This window comes from Conger conger, chromosome 6 (genome assembly GCF_963514075.1).
Source record: "Conger conger chromosome 6, fConCon1.1, whole genome shotgun sequence".
NCBI classification, from domain to species: domain Eukaryota; kingdom Metazoa; phylum Chordata; class Actinopteri; order Anguilliformes; family Congridae; genus Conger; species Conger conger.
In genome coordinates this window covers 52,995,424-53,014,414 of record NC_083765.1, presented here as the reverse complement: position 1 = coordinate 53,014,414, position 18,991 = coordinate 52,995,424, and the positions used below count along the sequence as shown (strand labels likewise).

Here is an 18,991-nt window from a genome sequence, read left to right as displayed (position 1 = left end):
CACATACATTTTGGATTCAAATACTTTTCTGCGCTTTACTGAGCTTGTGTGATGTACTGGAACCGATGAAATTCTCTCAAAAAGTCCAAACCCTGCACCTGGTCCTCTTGGTTGGCTCAAATGTACCAGGCAGGATCAATCGAGCACAGAGAAGTATTTGAATCCGGACCAATGACGTGTATGACGCAGGTACGGCTCCTGGCCCTCCAGGATCAGGACTCCGTGCTGTGACTCACTCTGCCGGTGGCGGGGCAGCTGAGCGGGCGGGGCGTCTCGGGCGCGCTGCTGCTCCATAGGATTGGGCAGGACCTGGGCCGGGTTGGGGGGCGGTGGCAGGACCACGCCCTTCATGTCCAAACCGTCTGCTTTCCCTCCTAGGGTAGCAGAGAGAGGGGTTAAACGGGTAAACCTCCCCCCCCCCCATGGTGCAGTGCCACTCCACACCAATGAAAGGCTTCTATTGCTTTTCTGACAACAAGGTAGATCATCGACCATAAAGAAAACACTCTGTGTTACCAGTGCAGAATATCGAATCAGTGCTGGATACAGGAGTATCAGTGTGGGATGCTATATTGTCAGTGCTTTATTCCGGATTGTCAGTGATAGATTCTGGACTGTCAGTTCTGGATTCTAGATAATCAGAGCTGGATTCTAGATAATCAGAGCGGGATTCTAGATAATCAGAGCTGGAATCGTCACACAGCGGTGTGTTTTCAGGCTGAACAGGTCTACGGACTGACAGGAAGAGAGCAGTGAAAGAACACGCTCTTCCTGTGAAAGGTGAGGTGCGGTGAAAGGTAAGCGGCTCCACGCGGCTCCGCTCGATGACGTACCCCTGAGGGGCCTCCGGTTCTCCCCCACCTCGTCCGCTCGCACCGCGGCCTTGTTGTCCTCGTCGAAGAGCACCGGCCGGTCGCCCACGGCGGGTGGCGGGGGCTGCTGCACGCGCTGCTGCAACGCGCCGTTCATCGCCCCCAACTGCGCCACGCCCGGCAACGGCACGCCCGGCAACGGCATCGTGTCCTTCTGGAGGTCAGGCCCCGGCCCGGCCCCTGCCCCCGCCCCCGCCCCCGCCCGCTCCTCCTTCACCTCGCCGTCTCCCCCGTGGCCCGCTTGCTTCTGGGTGATCGCGGGCTTTTTCAGAGCTGAGGAGGAAAGAATAAATTTCCCGGGATTAATTTCCTCTCCTGCTGATCTGAAGCGTGCTGTGTGGCGAACGGCCATGAGAAACTGAGAAGACAAATGAAAAGAGAAGTAAGAATAGAAGGTAAAAAAGAACATACCGAATTGTACTTCGTCTGGTTTCCCCACCTCACTGTCCTCGATGCCAGGCATGCCTGCATCACTGGCGAGTTTGGCAACGGCAACTGGGCAGAGAAGGGGGGTATCTGTTAGCAGGGTTTACAGGTTGCAGAACATTCCTCTGCGGCAGACCATACTGCAGGAGGAGGGGCTATGGTTCAACCATTAAAGGTACAATAGGAAATGTCAGACTCCAGACGGTCAACGGGGGAATTGCAGCAACAAACACTCTCAAAAAGCAACACAGTTTATCCCTCCCCCTTCTCTGCGAACACGCTAACATTGAACCCCCCCCCCCACCCCACACAATTGGCTGTAGCAATTAGTACCAGTTTTCAACCAATGAGCTTGAATTATTGTACAGCCGTACAATGTTTTGGTACAGAGTGTCAGTGCGTCAACTGCATATTTTGAAACCCGAATTTAAGGACTATAAACACAGGTAGAGGGTCAGAGTCAACACGTCAGTGAGCCTTTTTCAACGACAGGAATGGATTCACAGCGGTCTTGTAACAATGTCTTAACACAAAAATCGTACCCATTGTACTGAGAAAACAAAACAACGTCTATAACGACACAAGCGGACGACATTTGCGAGTTTAAGAAACAGGGAGTGGAGGCGGCGGCTACCCTTCTGCTCGGGGCTGTCGCGGCGCTTGGAGGACTCGGTGTGGCGCTCGGCGGTCTTCTCCGCCCCCGCGGCCTTCTCCGCGCGGCTCACGGCGGCCGCAGCCACGGCCCGGCTCTCCAGCAGACTCTGCCGAAAAGAGACGAGAGACGACGCCCGCGTTACCCACTCCGGCTCGATCACGGCCGCAGGAAGTCATTAATCAGAGCCTGCTTAAGGGGAGGCACCGCGGGTGAGAAGGGATATCTGAAAAAAAAACCCTCCAATTCCCCAGCTATTGAGTCGTTCATCACATTGAAATAGAAAAATGAACTCTGGACTTAATCCACTGAGACAAACGCAGTGTGCAACTGAGCTTTAAATATTCATGAACTAATTTGCATATGCTCCAAAACAAATAAATAAAAGTGATAATACACATTTTGTTTGCATTTGTGCCCCCGTTCAAAATATAAAATGTCCTTTGGATTGGAGGAAAATATATATTTTTCCCCTATTCACCTGTGGTACCTCCCCCGTAACCAATGGAGAAACAGGAAAAATCTGTAGGAATCACCACTGGCTCCAGCAGTAAACTGGGAAATAAATCTCACAAAATGCACTTGAATGGGCACAGAATTTCGACCTGAATTCAGGTCATAAATGGTTGATCACGGTGATCACCACTAGGTGGCGACATAAAATCACCTGCGAAAATCAACCAGGGCGGACTGCTTCAAGGATAATGTTTCAGGATTACTAGGGGTGCACAACATGGAAGTTCAAGGCCACATATCGATAACAAATATGTGTTTGATCATACTGGATTATGCTGAAGCCCCTTTTTACACTACACAGCGCAGATGAAAACCACAACCACGCTTCCGCATTCGTGAAAGACGTTGATGAGCACAGATTTTAGGAACTCGCTCGATTGATCTTGCCTGGTGCAATAGAGTGTTACAGGGATGACGTCTTTTCGTAGGCCAAACCTGGCAGTTTCTTCCACCATTGGTTCCCTGTTTTTTTCTCAGGCTTTTCTCTCATAGGGGTTTCCATTTCTGCCTAATATAAGGTCTGTGGTACATGTACCTGTAAGAGTTTCACGTTTTGTTCTACGAGTTAAATTACATCCATTAACATGTCACCTCTGTGTACTTCTATGATGTTATGTGCTTTAAAGAAGCAAGTTGCTGAGCAGTTGCAACACTGAAACTACAACAGTCATATTTCGCCGGCCACAACTCAAGTTTCATACCAACCTGCCTGCAGGCAACATTTCCTTTGTAGTTTTCTTTGTGTATAGCATCTTGTTAGCAACGTACATAACAGATTCAAAACTTACGGTTGTGATATGAATGGATATAACTTATCTCGTAAAACAAAACTTGAAACTCTCTTAAGTGTACGTCAACCACAGTCCGTATATTTGGCAGAAATCAAAATCCCTTCATTAAAAAAATCATGGGAAATTGGGCGAGGGAACCCAGCACTCTATTGAGCCAACCAAGATGACCAGATGGCAGGGGTTTGCACTTTGAGAGTATTTCATAGGTTCCAATACACCAGACAAGCTCTGTAAAGTGTAGAGAAGTGTTTATTTCCATTCCAAAACAATTACCTATTTGACCCGGGTCAGGCTCAGAGGACTATGATCAGGCTAGTTTTTTGACAATGATGTTTGATTTAACTTGATTAACAGCTGCGGAGAGATGGGTTTGGTCCCACCAGGGGATTGAAACATGTTAACATAACCACTGATTTAGCGCAGTATGAGAGGCCTGGTTGCAGGGGGAGGAGTTGTGAAGTATTTGGGCTGGGGTAAATGAAATTAAGGGGTAGACATTTTGTTCCAACTGACACAGGTCTGCTGGCGCCCTATGGTGACGGCCCCTAACAGTTAAGATCAAACCGTGTTGCCATAAGGTGTCATTCCGCGACAGTTAAAACAATAACACGGTGCCATAAGGTATCGTTAACCCTAACAGTCAAAACAAGGTCAGGTATGTTTATTGAACCAAACATACGCATTTTAGAGCACCGACTTGTACCCTTTCAGATAAGATGCCTACGTCATTCCACGCCCTTGTGAACTAACCCAGTACGAACAACCAATGTGTTGAAGGTGGCTGTACGGCACACTCGTGTTGTGTTTTAGCGGTCGTCTGGCTGGGCAGTGCGATTGCAGTAAGGTTTTAGTTTCTCTCGTGAAGCGTTTGTCTGCTTGGGTTTGTCTGAGTTCCTGTACATTGTCTCCACAGAAAGAAGCTTCACAGTTAGTATACATGAGGCACAAAAACTGTTGCTTCCCTGGTGCTACCACCTATAATTTAGTTTCAAGCCATTATCGGCCAGCGTACCCTGGTGTTATCCTGCATCCCTAGTCATTACCTCCGTCTCCAGTAGGTGGAGCACACAGGACACATGTATCAGTCTGGTCTGTCAGTGCACGAGCGGAGTATAATGAAAGGATCTGAGTGGAAAAATGGTGCTGTGGGGAAAAAGCACAAGCTAATTCGATTACAGAGCTGTTATAACCCCCGAGGGTGTGTTGGTATAGTGTCTATTGAATTTGTCGCAGCTCCACTGACGGTAGAAAGAGCATTTCCCTGCACCTCGTGTGCGCTTTTAGATTTAATCAGCGCCGATATAATTTTAAATACTGCTCGAGTCAGTCAAACCGTTCCGCTAACAAGTCTTTGTTTATGTGCCTCCGAGCACCCCGCTGTGATGCCTGCACCTCCTCTGTGAGACTCGCCGACCCCCGCCTGATAGCAGCTCCTCCTCCTCCTCCTCTTCCTCCTCCCCCCTTCCTCTCTCATCTCTCCTCTCCTGCCTTCCAGTGCTGGCTAGCTCACCTGTTTCAGCTTGGCTGCCTCCGTTTCCAGTTTCTTCTTCTCGTCGTCGTAGTCCTCCTTGAGCTGGGCGATCTGACGTCCGCATTGCAAGCTGTGACAAAGGGACACGGACACACACACACAGTGAGAGAGAGAGTGTAAGAGAGTGAGAGTGAGAGAGAGAGAGAAAGAGAAGGCAGGTTGGTGCCAAAGTTACTGTTATTTTGTTTCCCAAGCTCAAAATTAATGAGCCATCGTTTTTTCTTTTGCTATCAGAACCCAAAATACTACATAACTCTTAAGCTAAGACTCAGAGGGGAATTATAGACATTAGGACAGCAGATGGGAAGTGTGTGTGTGCGCATGTGGTCAATTGGATGGTCTGATACCAAAGGTGCTATGTTCAAAGTTTAACATATATAGGTGTAAATACCCGGAAATAAAAGCTAGAATTCAGAATTCTCATGTTCATTTATTTTTATTTTTATCTCAACCCCAAATGTAGTCAGTGTGTAGCAAAAACAAAGTAATAGGCCTTGCTGTTCCAATACTGTTAGAGGGGACTGTATGTGTGAGCGCATGCGTTTGTGGATGCGCGTGTGTATATACAGTGTGTGTGTGTGTGTTTGTTTGTTTGTGTGTGTGTGTGATTGTGTGTGTGTATATACAGTGTGTGTGAGTGTGTGTGTATATACAGTGTGTGTGTGTTTGTGTGTGTGTATATACAGTGTGTGTGAGTGTGTGTGTATATACAGTGTGTGTGTGTTTGTGTGTATATACAGCGTGTGTATGTGTGTGTGTGTGTGTGTGCGTGCGAGTGTGTTTGTGTGTGTGCGTGCATGTGTGTGTGCGTGCGAGTGTGTGTGCGAGTGTGTGTGTGTGTGTACGAGTGTGTGTGTGTGTGTGTGTTTGTGCGTGTGTGTCTGTGTCTGTGTGTGTGTGTATGTGAGTGTGTGTGTGTGTGTGTGAGAGTGTGTGTGAGTGTGTGCGTGCGTGTGTGTGTGTCTGTGTCTGTGTCTGTGTGTGTGTGTGTGTGTGTGTGTGTACGTGCGTCTCACCTCTCGTACTCCAGTTTCCTCTCCAGGTAGGTGCTGTTCTTCCTCACCTCCCTCAGCTGCTCCTCCTGTTTCAGGAACTCCTGTCGCAGATCCTTCATTTGCTCTGTATACACACACACACAGACACACACACACACACGCTAAGTAATATCATCGTGTAACACCATACCACACATCATGACAGACTCCTGTGCTGTACAGTGGTGCGAGTGCTGGATCCAGACTCCGAGAGATCAGATCTCAAGAGCTTGTTTCAATAGCCAACTCCAAAAAAAAAAAAAAAAAAAAAAAAAAAAAACAGCCGTATCAAACTAAATATTACCAGCATTTTTACATTGCATTACATTACAGTTATTTAGCGGATGCTCTTATCCAAAGTGATAGTTGATTAAACCAAGCAGGGGCCAATCCCCCCTGGAGCAATGTTGGATTAAGGGCCTTGCTCAAGGGCTCAAGGGATCTTACTGTGGCTACACCGGGACTCGAAGCACCAGTCTCGTAGGTCACTAGGCTACAGGCTGGCCCCAAGCATCCGCAAAGCAAACCAACGCCGTGCTCTCGCACAACAGAAACACCAGCAGCTCAGGCCCACAGAGCTCCCCACGGCGTATCAGCGCCCCCTGCTGGCCACTTACCATTCAGCCTCTGCATCTCCGACAACTGCGAGGAGGCATCGCTCTGTTGCTTCACCTGCGGGGGGGAGGGAGCAGAGATTTGGTGAGCCTGAGGGCCATTAGACATTTCCTGTGCAGCCAAAACACCCAGGAGGCACAGATACAGGCCTCTCGTAACGCCGGCGGCTTCCCCGATCGAGAAGATAACAAAGGGAATTTGCTTCCTCCGAAAATGTGCTGGTTAACCGGGTCCAGCTGCCAAACGTCGAACTTATCTTCACGCATGTTAGCATGCACGCTGAGATGTAACAGGCAAGAGCTTGCCTTGATATCGTCTCTGAACAGCGCTTTCACTAGCCAACTGGTTGAATTGGCAAGCTGTGGTTAAAGGGAACACGCAATTTGGCATCCGTATTTGGTCTGTGACGTATACGGCGGCATTACTGTCGACTACGGGAACGATTCCAGTTTTGTATTCAGTGGATTTTTTTTTTTACAAATGTTTATTCTTTTAATAAATGACCTGGGCTTAAGCCACGGTGTATCAACACGCCATTCAGCAGCTGGGAAGTGTTGTCTGGGCCGCATCGATCGCAAAGTGCAACGGCGTGCTGCACCGCGCAGCTCAGCGAGCACGGCAGACTACACCCGCATGGAAATATGACACGCTGCAACGCTTACAGGCCACGCAGGCTGATATTCACGAGTGATGTGCAGTCAACCGACAGGACGGCTCAACAGAACGCTCCCTCGTTTCGCCTGTCCGTAGGATCCTTCAGACTGCAGTACATGACAGGACACGCATATTCAGAGCAGGGCTGAGATGCTGCCAGGACATTCACAAACCAACAGGAAGAAAAACAACTGAAGGATAATGCACTGTAACATACACTCAGCGAGTAGATTAGGTATTTATTAGACTTCTTATTAGATTTATAGGTCTTCTGCTGCTGTGGCCTATCCACTTAAAGGTTGGAAGTGTTGTGTGTTCAGAGACGCTCTTGTGCATACCAGTGTTGTAATGTGTGGTTATTTGCATTACTGTTACCTTCCTGTCAGCTTTGTCCAGTCTGGCCATTCTCCTCTAACGTCTCTCATTAACACGGCATTTCTGTCTGCAGAACTGCTGCTCACTGGATGTTTTTTGTTTTTCACACCATTCTCTGCAAACTCTAGAGACTGTTGTGTGTGAAAATCCCAGGAGAACAGCAATTTCTGAGATACTCAAACCACCCTGTCTAGCACCAACAATCATTCCACAGTCAAAGTCACTTTGATCACATCTCTTCCTCATTCTGACATTTGACCTGAAAAACAGCTCTTGACCACATCTGCATGCTTTTATGCATTTAGAAGCTACCACATTATTGGCTGATTAAATATTTGCATTAACAAGCTGGTGTAGAGGCGGCACGGATGGTGCAGTGGGTAGCACTGCCGCCTCACAGCAAGGAGGTCCTGGGTTCGAATCCCCGTCGGCTGGGGCCTCTCTGTTTGGAGTTTGGAGAGTCTGAATTGCCCATAGGTATGAGTGTGTGAGTGAATGGTGTGTGTGCCCTGTGATGGACTGGCGACCTGTCCAGGGTGTATTCCTGCCTTTCGCCCAATGTATGCTGGGATAGGCTCCAGCCCCCTGCGACCCTGTTCAGGATAAGCGGGTTAGGATAATGAATGAATGAATGAATGAAGCTGGTGTACAGGTCTATAAAATAAAGTGATCACAGTGTATAAACAAATGCTGTGGGCCCTTTCTTTTTTACAAGCCCACAGCTCACGCTCCTGTCAGACGCTCCTGAGTCACAGCTAATGGAGGAGCCGGCGTCCCGCTGTGAGAATTCCCAGGGAACGGGAGGAAACCTGAGCGAGAGGCCTAACTGGATTAACTCCAAACCCAATTTCAGCCCCAATCGGGTCTGTGTGGGACGGAGGCTGCACAAACACATTTCACTGCTGCCCCTACGCTTCCTCTCTATTAGCTCGAGCACACACACACACACACACACACACACACACACACCTGCAAATATACACACACGCACACACATACATACATACATACATACATATACACACACACACACATACACACACACATACATATACACACACACACACACACACACTCGCGCACACACTCGCGCACACACACACACACACACACACACACACACACAAAATCAATCCACACTCTTTTGTTGCCCCAACATTCTCCGCCCTGGCAATAGGACGGGGGGGGGGGGATTTAAAAGCAGTGGCAGTGGAACTGAATGATTTATGAAAAAAAGATAAAAAGCAGCCAAATTGGAGATTCAGCTGGAATTGGGACTCGAGGGAGCCGGAGCTCCGCGCGCGGCAGGCTGTCTGCTGCGTCTCGTGGCGTGGAGCGGGCCCCTCACTGACCCCGGCACCATCAGCCGTGTTCAGGGGAGCTTTCGCGTCTCTGCTGCCCTTGACAACAAACAACCGCTTCAACCAGCAAAGGAGGCGGGGGGAAAAAGCAATATTCATCACATTACATTTATTCGGCAGATGCTTCTATCCAAAGGGACTTACAGTTGATTGAGACTAAGCAGGAGCCAATCTCCCCCTAGAGCAATGCGGGGGTTAAGGGCCTTGCTCAAGGGCCCAACAGCTACACTGGGGCTTGAACCACCAACCTTTCAGCTCCTAGACAAGCACCTTAGCCACTGGGCTATAGACTGCCCCAGAAAATGTCAATTCACAAATGTGAATACACATTTATAAACAGTAGCTATATAACACACATGCTTATGCAAGTAATACAATTCATTTGACATCCGATCTAACGAGACGTTGTCAATGTAACTTAACGAGGCCCATGGGCACTGTGTCCCATGACACATCACAAAGTCTTCAAAAGCATGCAGATTAACACGTTCGGCTGACACGTCTTCCTCTGTCCCTCTTCCCCATCCCCCTCGCCTGCATTCCCTGGTGTGGCCTGCAGAGGGGGCCGGCAAGTCTGCTGAGCATTCTCAGCTGTGAACCGCTGCGTTTATGCTGAGATATAGCATTCCTGGCGCACGTTCATCGTAAAGATTCTCATTAAAGACAAGCGCTCCGGTTACTCAACTGCAGTACTCAATGTAAAAATAAAAAAAACCCCAAAGAACTTGTTTTCGATTTTGGGAAACACAATACAGAGATTCTCCCGCTCGCAATCAAAGGAGAGATCGTCAATACTGTGCCTGATTATAAATATCTTGGCACACATATCGACAGTCGGCTGAAATTGAACACACACATTAAAAAGGTAATTTCAAAGAGTAACCAAAGGCTGTACTTTTTCAGAAAGCTTCATTCAATATGAACAAACACTATTCTATCAAAGTGTCATCCAGTCCATTGTAAACTTCTGTTGCATTGTCTGGATCAGCTGTCTATCTGCCAACAATACCAATAAATGGAGAAACGGATTAAAAGGATTACAAAACAAGCAAGCAAAATAATTGCTATGATAATTACCCAGTGCAAGGAACCTCGGCGTGGTGATGGACAGCAAATTGTCCCTTTCCGAGAACATTGCGGCGGTGACCCGGTCATGCAGGTTCTTCCTATACAACATACGGAGAATCCGCCCCTTTCTCACCCCCTACTTGACCCAGCTCCTGGTCCAAGCGATGGTTCTGTCCCGCCTGGACTACTGCAATTCCCTCTTGGCTGGCCTCCCAGCGTCCGCCACCAGGCCCCTCCAACTTATCCAGAATGCAGCAGCTCGTCTGGTCTTCAACCTTCCCAAATACTCACACGTCACCCCTCTGCTTACTTCCCTCCACTGGCTGCCTGTCATGGCTCGTATCAAATTCGAAACATTGGTGCTAGCCTTCCAAGCAGTTAAGGGGTCTTCCCCAGATTACCTACAAAAAATAACCAGACCCTACACCCCTGCCAGACCTCTTCATTCAGCCTCCACAGGCCGCTTGGCACCTCCCCCTCTCCGAACCACGACCTCACGCTCCCGACTACTGTCTGTTCTCCCCGTTGAGGTCAGAACTGTAGAATCTCTCCCCACCTTCAAGCGCAAACTGAAGACCTCTTCAAGCAGCACCTCTCCCCATCCCTCCCTACCTCCCTGTGAACCTTAATTGTTGTCTTTGTGATTTACTTTGTGTTTCGGTATTTTTAGTTGGCTAGGTAAGCAGTATTTGGATAGTTAAGTTTGGTCACTTTTGCTTTGTTGTTTGTTTGTTTATTTATTTGTTTGTTAAAAAAAATGTTTGTTTGTTGTACAGGTAGCAATTGAAATTGTACTTCCCTCTAGGGTCTTTCAGCGCACTTATCCCTGGTTATGGGTATGCACTTTGTTGTACGTCGCTCTGGATAAGAGCGTCTGCCAAATGCCAATAATGTAATGTCATGTAATTAAGGTCTCACCAAGTCCACACCAAAAAACTAACACTTTCCAAATTAGCCTGTGTGAAATCAGACCAGAGCCAATTAATTAGCACAACCAGAAGTGGCAGGATAATTCAGCCCAAGGCAAAAACGAGACGGCACAGAAAGACTGCTGTGGCACCTTTCAACTCCAGTCATAGTAGGGTAATACACCATCAGCACTTCATGCACTCTTTGACAGCAGGTGCGATGTTGTGTGCTCTGCACGATACACTTATGTACATACATATGTCACTGCCATGAAATGTTTGTTGTCATGAAATGTTTGTTGTTGTTGTTGTTGTTGCTGCCATGAAATGTTTGTCTGGTTGTTGGTTGTGGCTGCTGCTACTGTTGTTTGCCACTCTGTGGTACTACACCAGGAAGATACATCTCATGTTTTCCATAATCATGATGAATAAAGCAACTAACTCTCTAACTCTTGTAGGGACTACAACTTCCACATTCCCACAGGAAAATTCTGCGACGTCCACCACAAATGACGTCTAACTTGGTTCAGCCAATCCCGTAATGGCGGGAGCAATAAACGGTCCCGTATAAGAGCAAGACACGTTTTGGGGATCTCTCTTCTGCGTCTTCTGTTCTTCTGCTTCTTCTCTTCGACGCACCCTTTTTGGCCATTCGCTTCAGCTCATCTGCTCCGAGACTCGGACAGAGGCTGAATGCTGCACTACCAGGCCTACGGACACACCCAGTTACCTCGCGATAACTTCGAGGCTTATAGCGAGTGGAAACTGGTGTACACGGAACGCTACATCAGTTTACCCCTGCAAAGCTCACCAAAGAACAACAGCAAGAAACTTTTCCACCCGGAAAAGGGACCAACGAACATCCTTCCAGCAACCGAGCGGACCAGACAACAACGCGCGGCTAAGACGCCCCAGCCTGCGCATCTCTCCAGGACACACATTCACAGCAGCATCGCGGCTCCTACAAGGACAGCACGTCTTTTGGATCCAATGCGTATGGACTCAGTAAGAGAACAAACACTCAGGCATAGCCAGTGTTTAGTTTAGTCTTAACTGTTTTTGTGAATCTGTGTTTCCATATTTGCCGTCTTATCATTGGAACGTATTTTGTTAGCTATATATGTACGTGAATTGATTTGCCGTCTTTTGCGCATATATAGAGTAAACTACGCAAGTAGTCTTCTCACAGCTAACAATAACTAACACACCCAGAACTCTAGCGTACTCCCACTTTTACCTTTCCTTTGTTCAAGCGACGCGCGCGCCACACACACGCACACACATACCCAACTAAATTTCCTTACTAACTTCCCGTTAGTTTATCTGTTCTGTGTTTTACGTTTGTTTAATAAATATATTTTATTAAACCCCGGTGTCTGTTTTGGAATCACATAGACATGAGAGCCGAGTTAAAGCAGTCTTTCGAAGAACTTCCAACCTTCAGGTTATCGGTATGTTTAATCATTAATATTGGTTATTTTAATTATTAATTAAAATACTAAATTTGTGGTTAGATATTTCTGATAATAGTAATTTTATGAGACTGATTACTTTTTGCAGTTATACTGCTAATGAACGTTTAACTGGCGCTCGGGTTTCGTAGAGAGTAAAATCCCTGCGTTATTTGGCGGCCCGTGCGAGGACCCTACATAATTTGGAGTCCCGTGCGAGGACCCCTACACTCTCTAACTCTCTAACGCTCTCTAACGCTCTCAAACGCTCTCAAACGCTCTAACTCTCTAACTCTCTAACTCTCTAACTCTAATTTGGGCCAAGAGTAAAACTTTTTTTTTAAACAGAGCATGTGTTTAATGAGGGCTAATGCGAATGACCCGTCCAAACACACACACTGCTTCACACGTAACACACGGAACTGAAACAGAGAATAAAACAACCGTGCCTGGACTGGTTATACTGGTCGAGCAGGCTTATCAGGGATGGAGGAGAACAAGCCTGGAAGGCCTTACGGTAGAACATCAATAAAGAGAACAGTAAAGATTGTGCGGTATCACCATCACACATTCTGCCCCTCCTCCATAAACACCTCAAGCACACAGCTGCGTTAGAAAAATAGGTCAGTATTAGTATATCCACAAGAAAAGAGGGGGAATTATTCAGTGGGTCTGTCTGTGAGTGTCATTTTATTGTTATTATAGTTTGTTATTATAATTATTTGAAATTTAGGGGATTTTCAGGTACTAGCAACACGGCATGAGAAAGGGATCTTAACCAGAAAACCTAGATACTACTTAATAAATAGTCTTTTAAGGGGGAAAGAACCCAATAGGCCAGCCAATGTTTCCATCCCCACTTGAAGCAAAAACCAGTCAAATCTGAACACATATTCTGAGTATTTCACACTTCTTTTGGTCAGGGGTAAAAATCCCGGAGGACTGATGGGATCTGTGATCACAGAAACCCAGGGCCTAGTCAAACTAGCTCCCCTCATCAGTCACGATTTACAGCACAATTAAATCACACCATCGGAGATAAGGGGGCAATAAAAAGATCCTTTTTGTTCATTCCACACACACACGCACACACACACACTCACACACTCACACACTCACCTAACGAGGTCATAAACCAGGAGAAGGTTCCCACAATTAAGAGCGCAGAAAGAGGAACCGTAATTACTGTACTGCCTCCACGCGACTCTCCCGGGAATAAAAAGAGCTTTGGCGTGCCGCCCGTCTGTCGGGGAAGCGTCGAGCACTCGGGGGCCGTGGCCTGGGGGCCGTGGCCTGGCCTCCTGACCGACGCGCCCACTTTACAGCCTTAGTTTCGCCAGTTGGTATGAAGTCGCCCCCCTAGTGATACCTATATTTCGCTCAAAATGTCAATTTTCCCATTGACAAATTAAATGGTAAATGATCTAGCGCCTTTATTCAAAGTGCTGTACAATTGATACTCCTCATTCACCCATCCACACACATTTAGGGGTTAAGGGTCTTGGCCAGGGACACTTCAACACACCCAGGGCAAGACCGAACTGGCAACCCTCCGACTGCTCTTACCTAAATCTATGCTACATTTTTTTTATACTTTCATTATTTTTTCTGTGGTCTGATTTCCGCCCCCCCAGTGCACAGACAAATAAATAGATGTTTTTATTTCCCAAGATATTATCTGACATAAATTGGAGTGTGCCCTCGTTTTGGCAAATGCTCAAGCGTTTATCGTTGGCTACTTTCCTTCCGTCAGAGAAGCCTGGAACGCAGCGGCTTTTAGGACCAGGGAACCTACAGTGACAGACTAGCACACTAGCGAGCCCAGTAACGTAGGCACAGACGTATTTGGTCAAACCTCCTGCGAAGAAGTAGCCAGTGTACACATTGTCTGTGGTTTGGCTGTGCTGAACCCGCAGTGCAGGGGGCAGCGGCTTCCAGGTGTCACTGAGGGAAGGAGCGCACCGCGGGCTGTACTAAAAAAACACCAGGGGGGTTGGCTGGGGGGGTGTTGGTGGGGCAGGGGTTGGTTAAGGGGGTGGTGGTTTCGGAGGGGGGGGGGGGGGGGGGGGCAAACACAGCTGTAGTCCGTTCGTTTTCCGACGACTGTATCTCTTGGAGATTAATTTGTCCCTCGGCCGTGCTTCTTGCCGCCGCAAGTACTTTCCTCTGACAAGAACATCACGCCGTACGAGGAGCGCCGGGCCGCAGGGAGAGCTCTTCAGATAAAGACGCCGGACCCGGGACCATTAACACGCCTGTCTCAAATCAGATGAGGGAGCTGCTCTCCCGCGAGACTGGCCACTTCTGTTAATGCCTCATTGTCAAGGACACCACTGATGCACACACATACACACGCACACAAGCACACAAGCACAGACATATGCACCCAAGTGCACACGTACATGTACACTCACACGCACACATACGTAGACGTACACACGCAGACATATGCACACAAGCACACACACACACACACATATGCGCACATACGCGCACGTACACATACAAGCACACGTACACGTACACGTACACATACACATAAACGCACACACGCACAGACATATGCACATGCACAGACATATGCACACACGCACAAACTTCTAAACAGCCCTTTTTAAACTGCAGATGAAATACGACAGCATTAAGACGTCTGACAGCATTAAGACGTCTGACAGCATTAAGATGTCTGACGCGCGGGGCCTCATTCTTCTGGCCCGCTTCATCTTCTCTCATGATGTAATGGTGTGTGTAACATGTAATAAAGTGTGGAATAAGAGACCCGCCTAAAATGACGCGCGCCACCGGCATTTGTTATTGTATCTAGCCCGTCTGCATAAATGAATCGGGCTGGAGATATTGAAAACACACTCTGTAAAAGTGTTTACACCCCAGCGTGACCATACCAAGGGTCAATAGGCCTACGTTTAATGATTGTATGGGCACATTGCTGCAAACAGTCTCTGTTTACAAATGGCGCATCGGGGAAAATAAATATTTTAACACTGCATGGGAACTGCAGAGGAACAGGAACACGCAAGCTAAAGATAATTAGCTTTATTGCTTCATGCTTGCATTTCCCTCCTGATAACAGAGCAGCCGTTGTTAATTACACAGAAACCAGGTTAACTTCCACATTCTTTGGGCTATATCACGACACTTGCACATACTCTCCATCGGAGCAGTGACTGCAAGTAACTACTTCAGGGTAGTTTCATCTATTAAATGCTGATTATGTGACTCAGCTAAAAATACGGTCTCTCACTGAAGGCTAACATGATTCCTGCTCTACCATGATTAGACGGCTTTTGTTACCAGCCTGGAACTACTCCAGGTACACCATTTGAAATTCCCCTTCAGTCAAACTTAAAATAACACATTAATCATTCAAAGTAAACCACCCTGGATTTTAGGATTGTGGAGCCTTGTTTAATTGCCTCGTATTCCTGAATTGGGAAAATGGGTAAATGGTCAACTGATTACCTGTACACTAGTTAATGTTTGTGGCTTGGGCACGATGACATTTTAAGTTATGAACTGCGAACATGACCAAGCTAAAACAATGTGGTAGCATGCAGTGCTTTTTCAAGGCGTCTGTTTACAGTTCTTGCGAGTCGCTGTGGAATAGAAGATATTCTCCATGCTCGAGTCAGAACAAAATAACAACAGTTAATCTACAGATTTATCTGCAGTTTGTAAATGGAGTCAAGTGGATACGCTCAGAATTCCAAATTTCATTAATGCATTGGGAGGCGTCAGCGGAATTCTAGTTTCATAAACAGCGTGTTTTGCAACCAGTTATACAGACATACTCAGAATTCAAAATTCCTAATTCAGTTAATGTATCTGGAGGCCTCTGCCGTTATCGGAATTCTAATTTCTTTAACTTACATTTAAGCTTACATTTATTGCAGAAGTCTGCAAAAACAAACCAGCAGCCAAAAACTAGTCTTTACTGTGGTACTTAGCATGCATACCGTACCTTACCTAGCTTATGTACTGATATCTAACAAGTGGCACTAAGCAAGAAAGTTAGCATACGGGCAAAAAAACTTAAGTGAGTAACAGCCCAATTCATGTGCTGACAGGGGCAGAAAAGAGTACCAGGTGCTAAAAAGAAGTCAAGGTTCTCCTAGCATAACAAACAAGTGCCAATACTGCGTATAGGCGAGTAGCCCACGTCAAGCACCGGCTATACTAGTGACTTCCCATGGCATGTCCTAAATAAATAAATAAATAAATAAATGACCTAGTTTTAACCCAACCTTTAATTATTATTACTTTTTTAACCGACTAATGGTACAGCCCTCGTTCAGACCATATTCAAACCATATCTGTGAAATATTCCAATGAGGATTAAGAGCCTGCCACAGCACTGAAACCACACAGGTAACTAATGACCTCCTACTGACAGCGGACCGTAACTCTGCGGCTGTTGTTATACTTCTTGACTTGACTTCTTGGGGTGTGTTGAACCTCAAGGCATGGTTTAGATCATACCCATGTGACAGGAAACAGTTTGATAAGTCCAGCTACAGTGATGAAATATGGTGTTCCACAAGGATCAGTGCTAGGACCAGAATTCTTCTCATTATGCTCCCCCTTGCTTTTGGCAATATTATTAGGGCACATGCTGTAGTTTCAGGGCTATGTGGATGACATGCAGATATACATTTCAATGAAACCTGGCAAAGCACTTCCAATTTCACGGTTTTCTACCTATGGGCACAAATAAAGTAACCTGAATGGTTAAAGACTTGCATTGCTGAGATCAAGGCCCAGATACCTAATTAGGCTATCTGTTCTTATCAGTTTTAGGTCCAAAAAACATGCGTACTCTTACACTAAATTTTGATGGTTGTTCGCTTATACCAAATATGGCTGTGAAAGACTTTGGTGTTACTACTGACGTGTAAGAAAAAAAAACAAAACATTTGCTTTCTTTCAGGAATGGAACATAGCTAAAATTAGGGACGTCACTAGGGAACGCAGAAACAGTGATTTATGCTTTCGTTAGATCCAGGTTAGATTAGTGTAATGCCGTGCTATCGGCCTGCTCGAATACTTCGCTGAAGAATCTCCAGCTCGTGCAGAATGCAGCCGCTCGCATCTCGACTATAACCTGGAAGCACAGGCACATCACCGCAATGCCAGCGTCGCCTCACTGGCGTGGGGCAACCCACTCAGTATCGGAAGAGGTTTTGTTCCTGACTCTGAATGGACTTTCACTAGAGTACATAACCTGCTTTAACCCTATAAGCCCACAAGGTCACTCACAAGACACAGGCTACTTGGTAGTCCCAGGAATATTTAAAAACCTGAGGAGTGGTAGTTCACGCTCCTAAAGCGCCTCACTACTGCAGAACTCACTTACAAGGGAGCCAGACACAGTCTCAATATTTAAATAGAGATACAAGGCCTGCCTTTCTGATCAGCCTTATAATCAGTTACCGTCTGGAGACAGGGTGGGAGAAGCCTGTAGCAACAGAGTTATTGCGGGGTGGCATCCGTTCCGTACGATCACCTGTAAACCAGGTGTGACCCCACCTCCCCTCTCATGACTGCCTGGTCACCCGGTCCCAGTCCTAGCAGCTATGCAGCCATAGATTACTCCTGGCAGGACCACTTTTCAAATCCCCAATTGTGTCTCTGTCACTCCCTGTTGCCATTTCACTTAGTCACTGTCACTTATTAACGGCCATCTCCATCTCCCGCCCTCATGCTCGCCTTGAACCGATGACCTGCCAAAACTATCTATCCTGATATAGGCCATTTAATACCTCATGGTAAAGCCTATTTGTGTATAGGCTACTCCTGTGTCAAGTAAATACTGAATTTAATGAAAAGCACTGAGTATTCCTGCTAAAACCAGGAAAAGACAACACTTACACCGTATCACGATATTACAAAAACCGAAGACAAAAAACTAGTTTCATATCACAATATCAATATAATATCGATATACTGCCCAGGCCTACTTGAATCCCAAGAATGCCATCACCTGGTCACCCCCACCGCTGCGGTCCAGCCTCCCTTTCATCATCATCATCATCACCGCCCCCCCCCCAACCCTCCTGCTGCCTGTTGCTCCTCACCACCTGAGCCGCCATCTCAGGACTGTCACCTAAGCGTGGAGAATTTCATTAGCACGAATATTGACCGATCGGCCGTATTGGTCATTAAAACCCACAGCCGGCCAGATGAGGATAGGCTCGCCCCCTTTAGCCCGGTTCCTCCCGAGGTCCTAAATTTCACCAGGGTGTTTTTCCCTGCCCTGGGCTTGCTCTTGTGGGAGGGCTAGGCCAGGATTTTCCATAAAGAGCATTGTGACAATTCATTGTGAAATGCGCTATCAGAATACATTCCAATGTAATGGGGCAAACTATGGCAGTTTCACCAGAAAATTACACAAGCTTATAGAAATTCTAAAAATAGCATTTCTACCAACACAGAACATTTGTGTGTGTGAGTGTGTGGGTGGCTGAGTGTGTGAGAGTGTGGGTGTGTGGGTAAAATGCAAGGAAGGGTGGGGAAAACTATTTCAGTCACCTGGACATTCCCTACCCCTCCCATGCCCCACAGACGCCTAGCGACTGCTGGAGCCACGGCAACATCGGCAACGGCATCAAACGACCGGCGGCTTCGGGCCGCAGTCGAATACCAACCCAATAACAACCGCCGGAATTTATGAGCGCCATCCCCTGACTTTTACAGCGCAGGTAATATCTGATTACCGCTAT

At 47.0% G+C, this 18,991-nt stretch overlaps 1 protein-coding gene across 2 annotated transcripts in view; it reads right to left on the bottom strand.

Annotated features, from left to right (window-relative positions):
• The window catches only part of golm2 (golgi membrane protein 2), a 29,686-nt gene that overhangs the window by 5,622 nt on the left and 5,073 nt on the right, over nucleotides 1–18,991 (bottom strand). For both annotated transcript variants that reach the window (XM_061245472.1, XM_061245471.1), the window contains exons 2-8: nucleotides 6,440–6,494; nucleotides 5,805–5,907; nucleotides 4,768–4,858; nucleotides 1,933–2,059; nucleotides 1,284–1,367; nucleotides 834–1,145; nucleotides 237–374 (exon numbers count right to left, since the gene is read on the bottom strand). In XM_061245472.1, coding sequence (XP_061101456.1) covers nucleotides 237–374; nucleotides 834–1,145; nucleotides 1,284–1,367; nucleotides 1,933–2,059; nucleotides 4,768–4,858; nucleotides 5,805–5,907; nucleotides 6,440–6,494 — 910 coding nt within the window. The remainder of the gene's footprint in view (nucleotides 1–236; nucleotides 375–833; nucleotides 1,146–1,283; nucleotides 1,368–1,932; nucleotides 2,060–4,767; nucleotides 4,859–5,804; nucleotides 5,908–6,439; nucleotides 6,495–18,991) is intronic.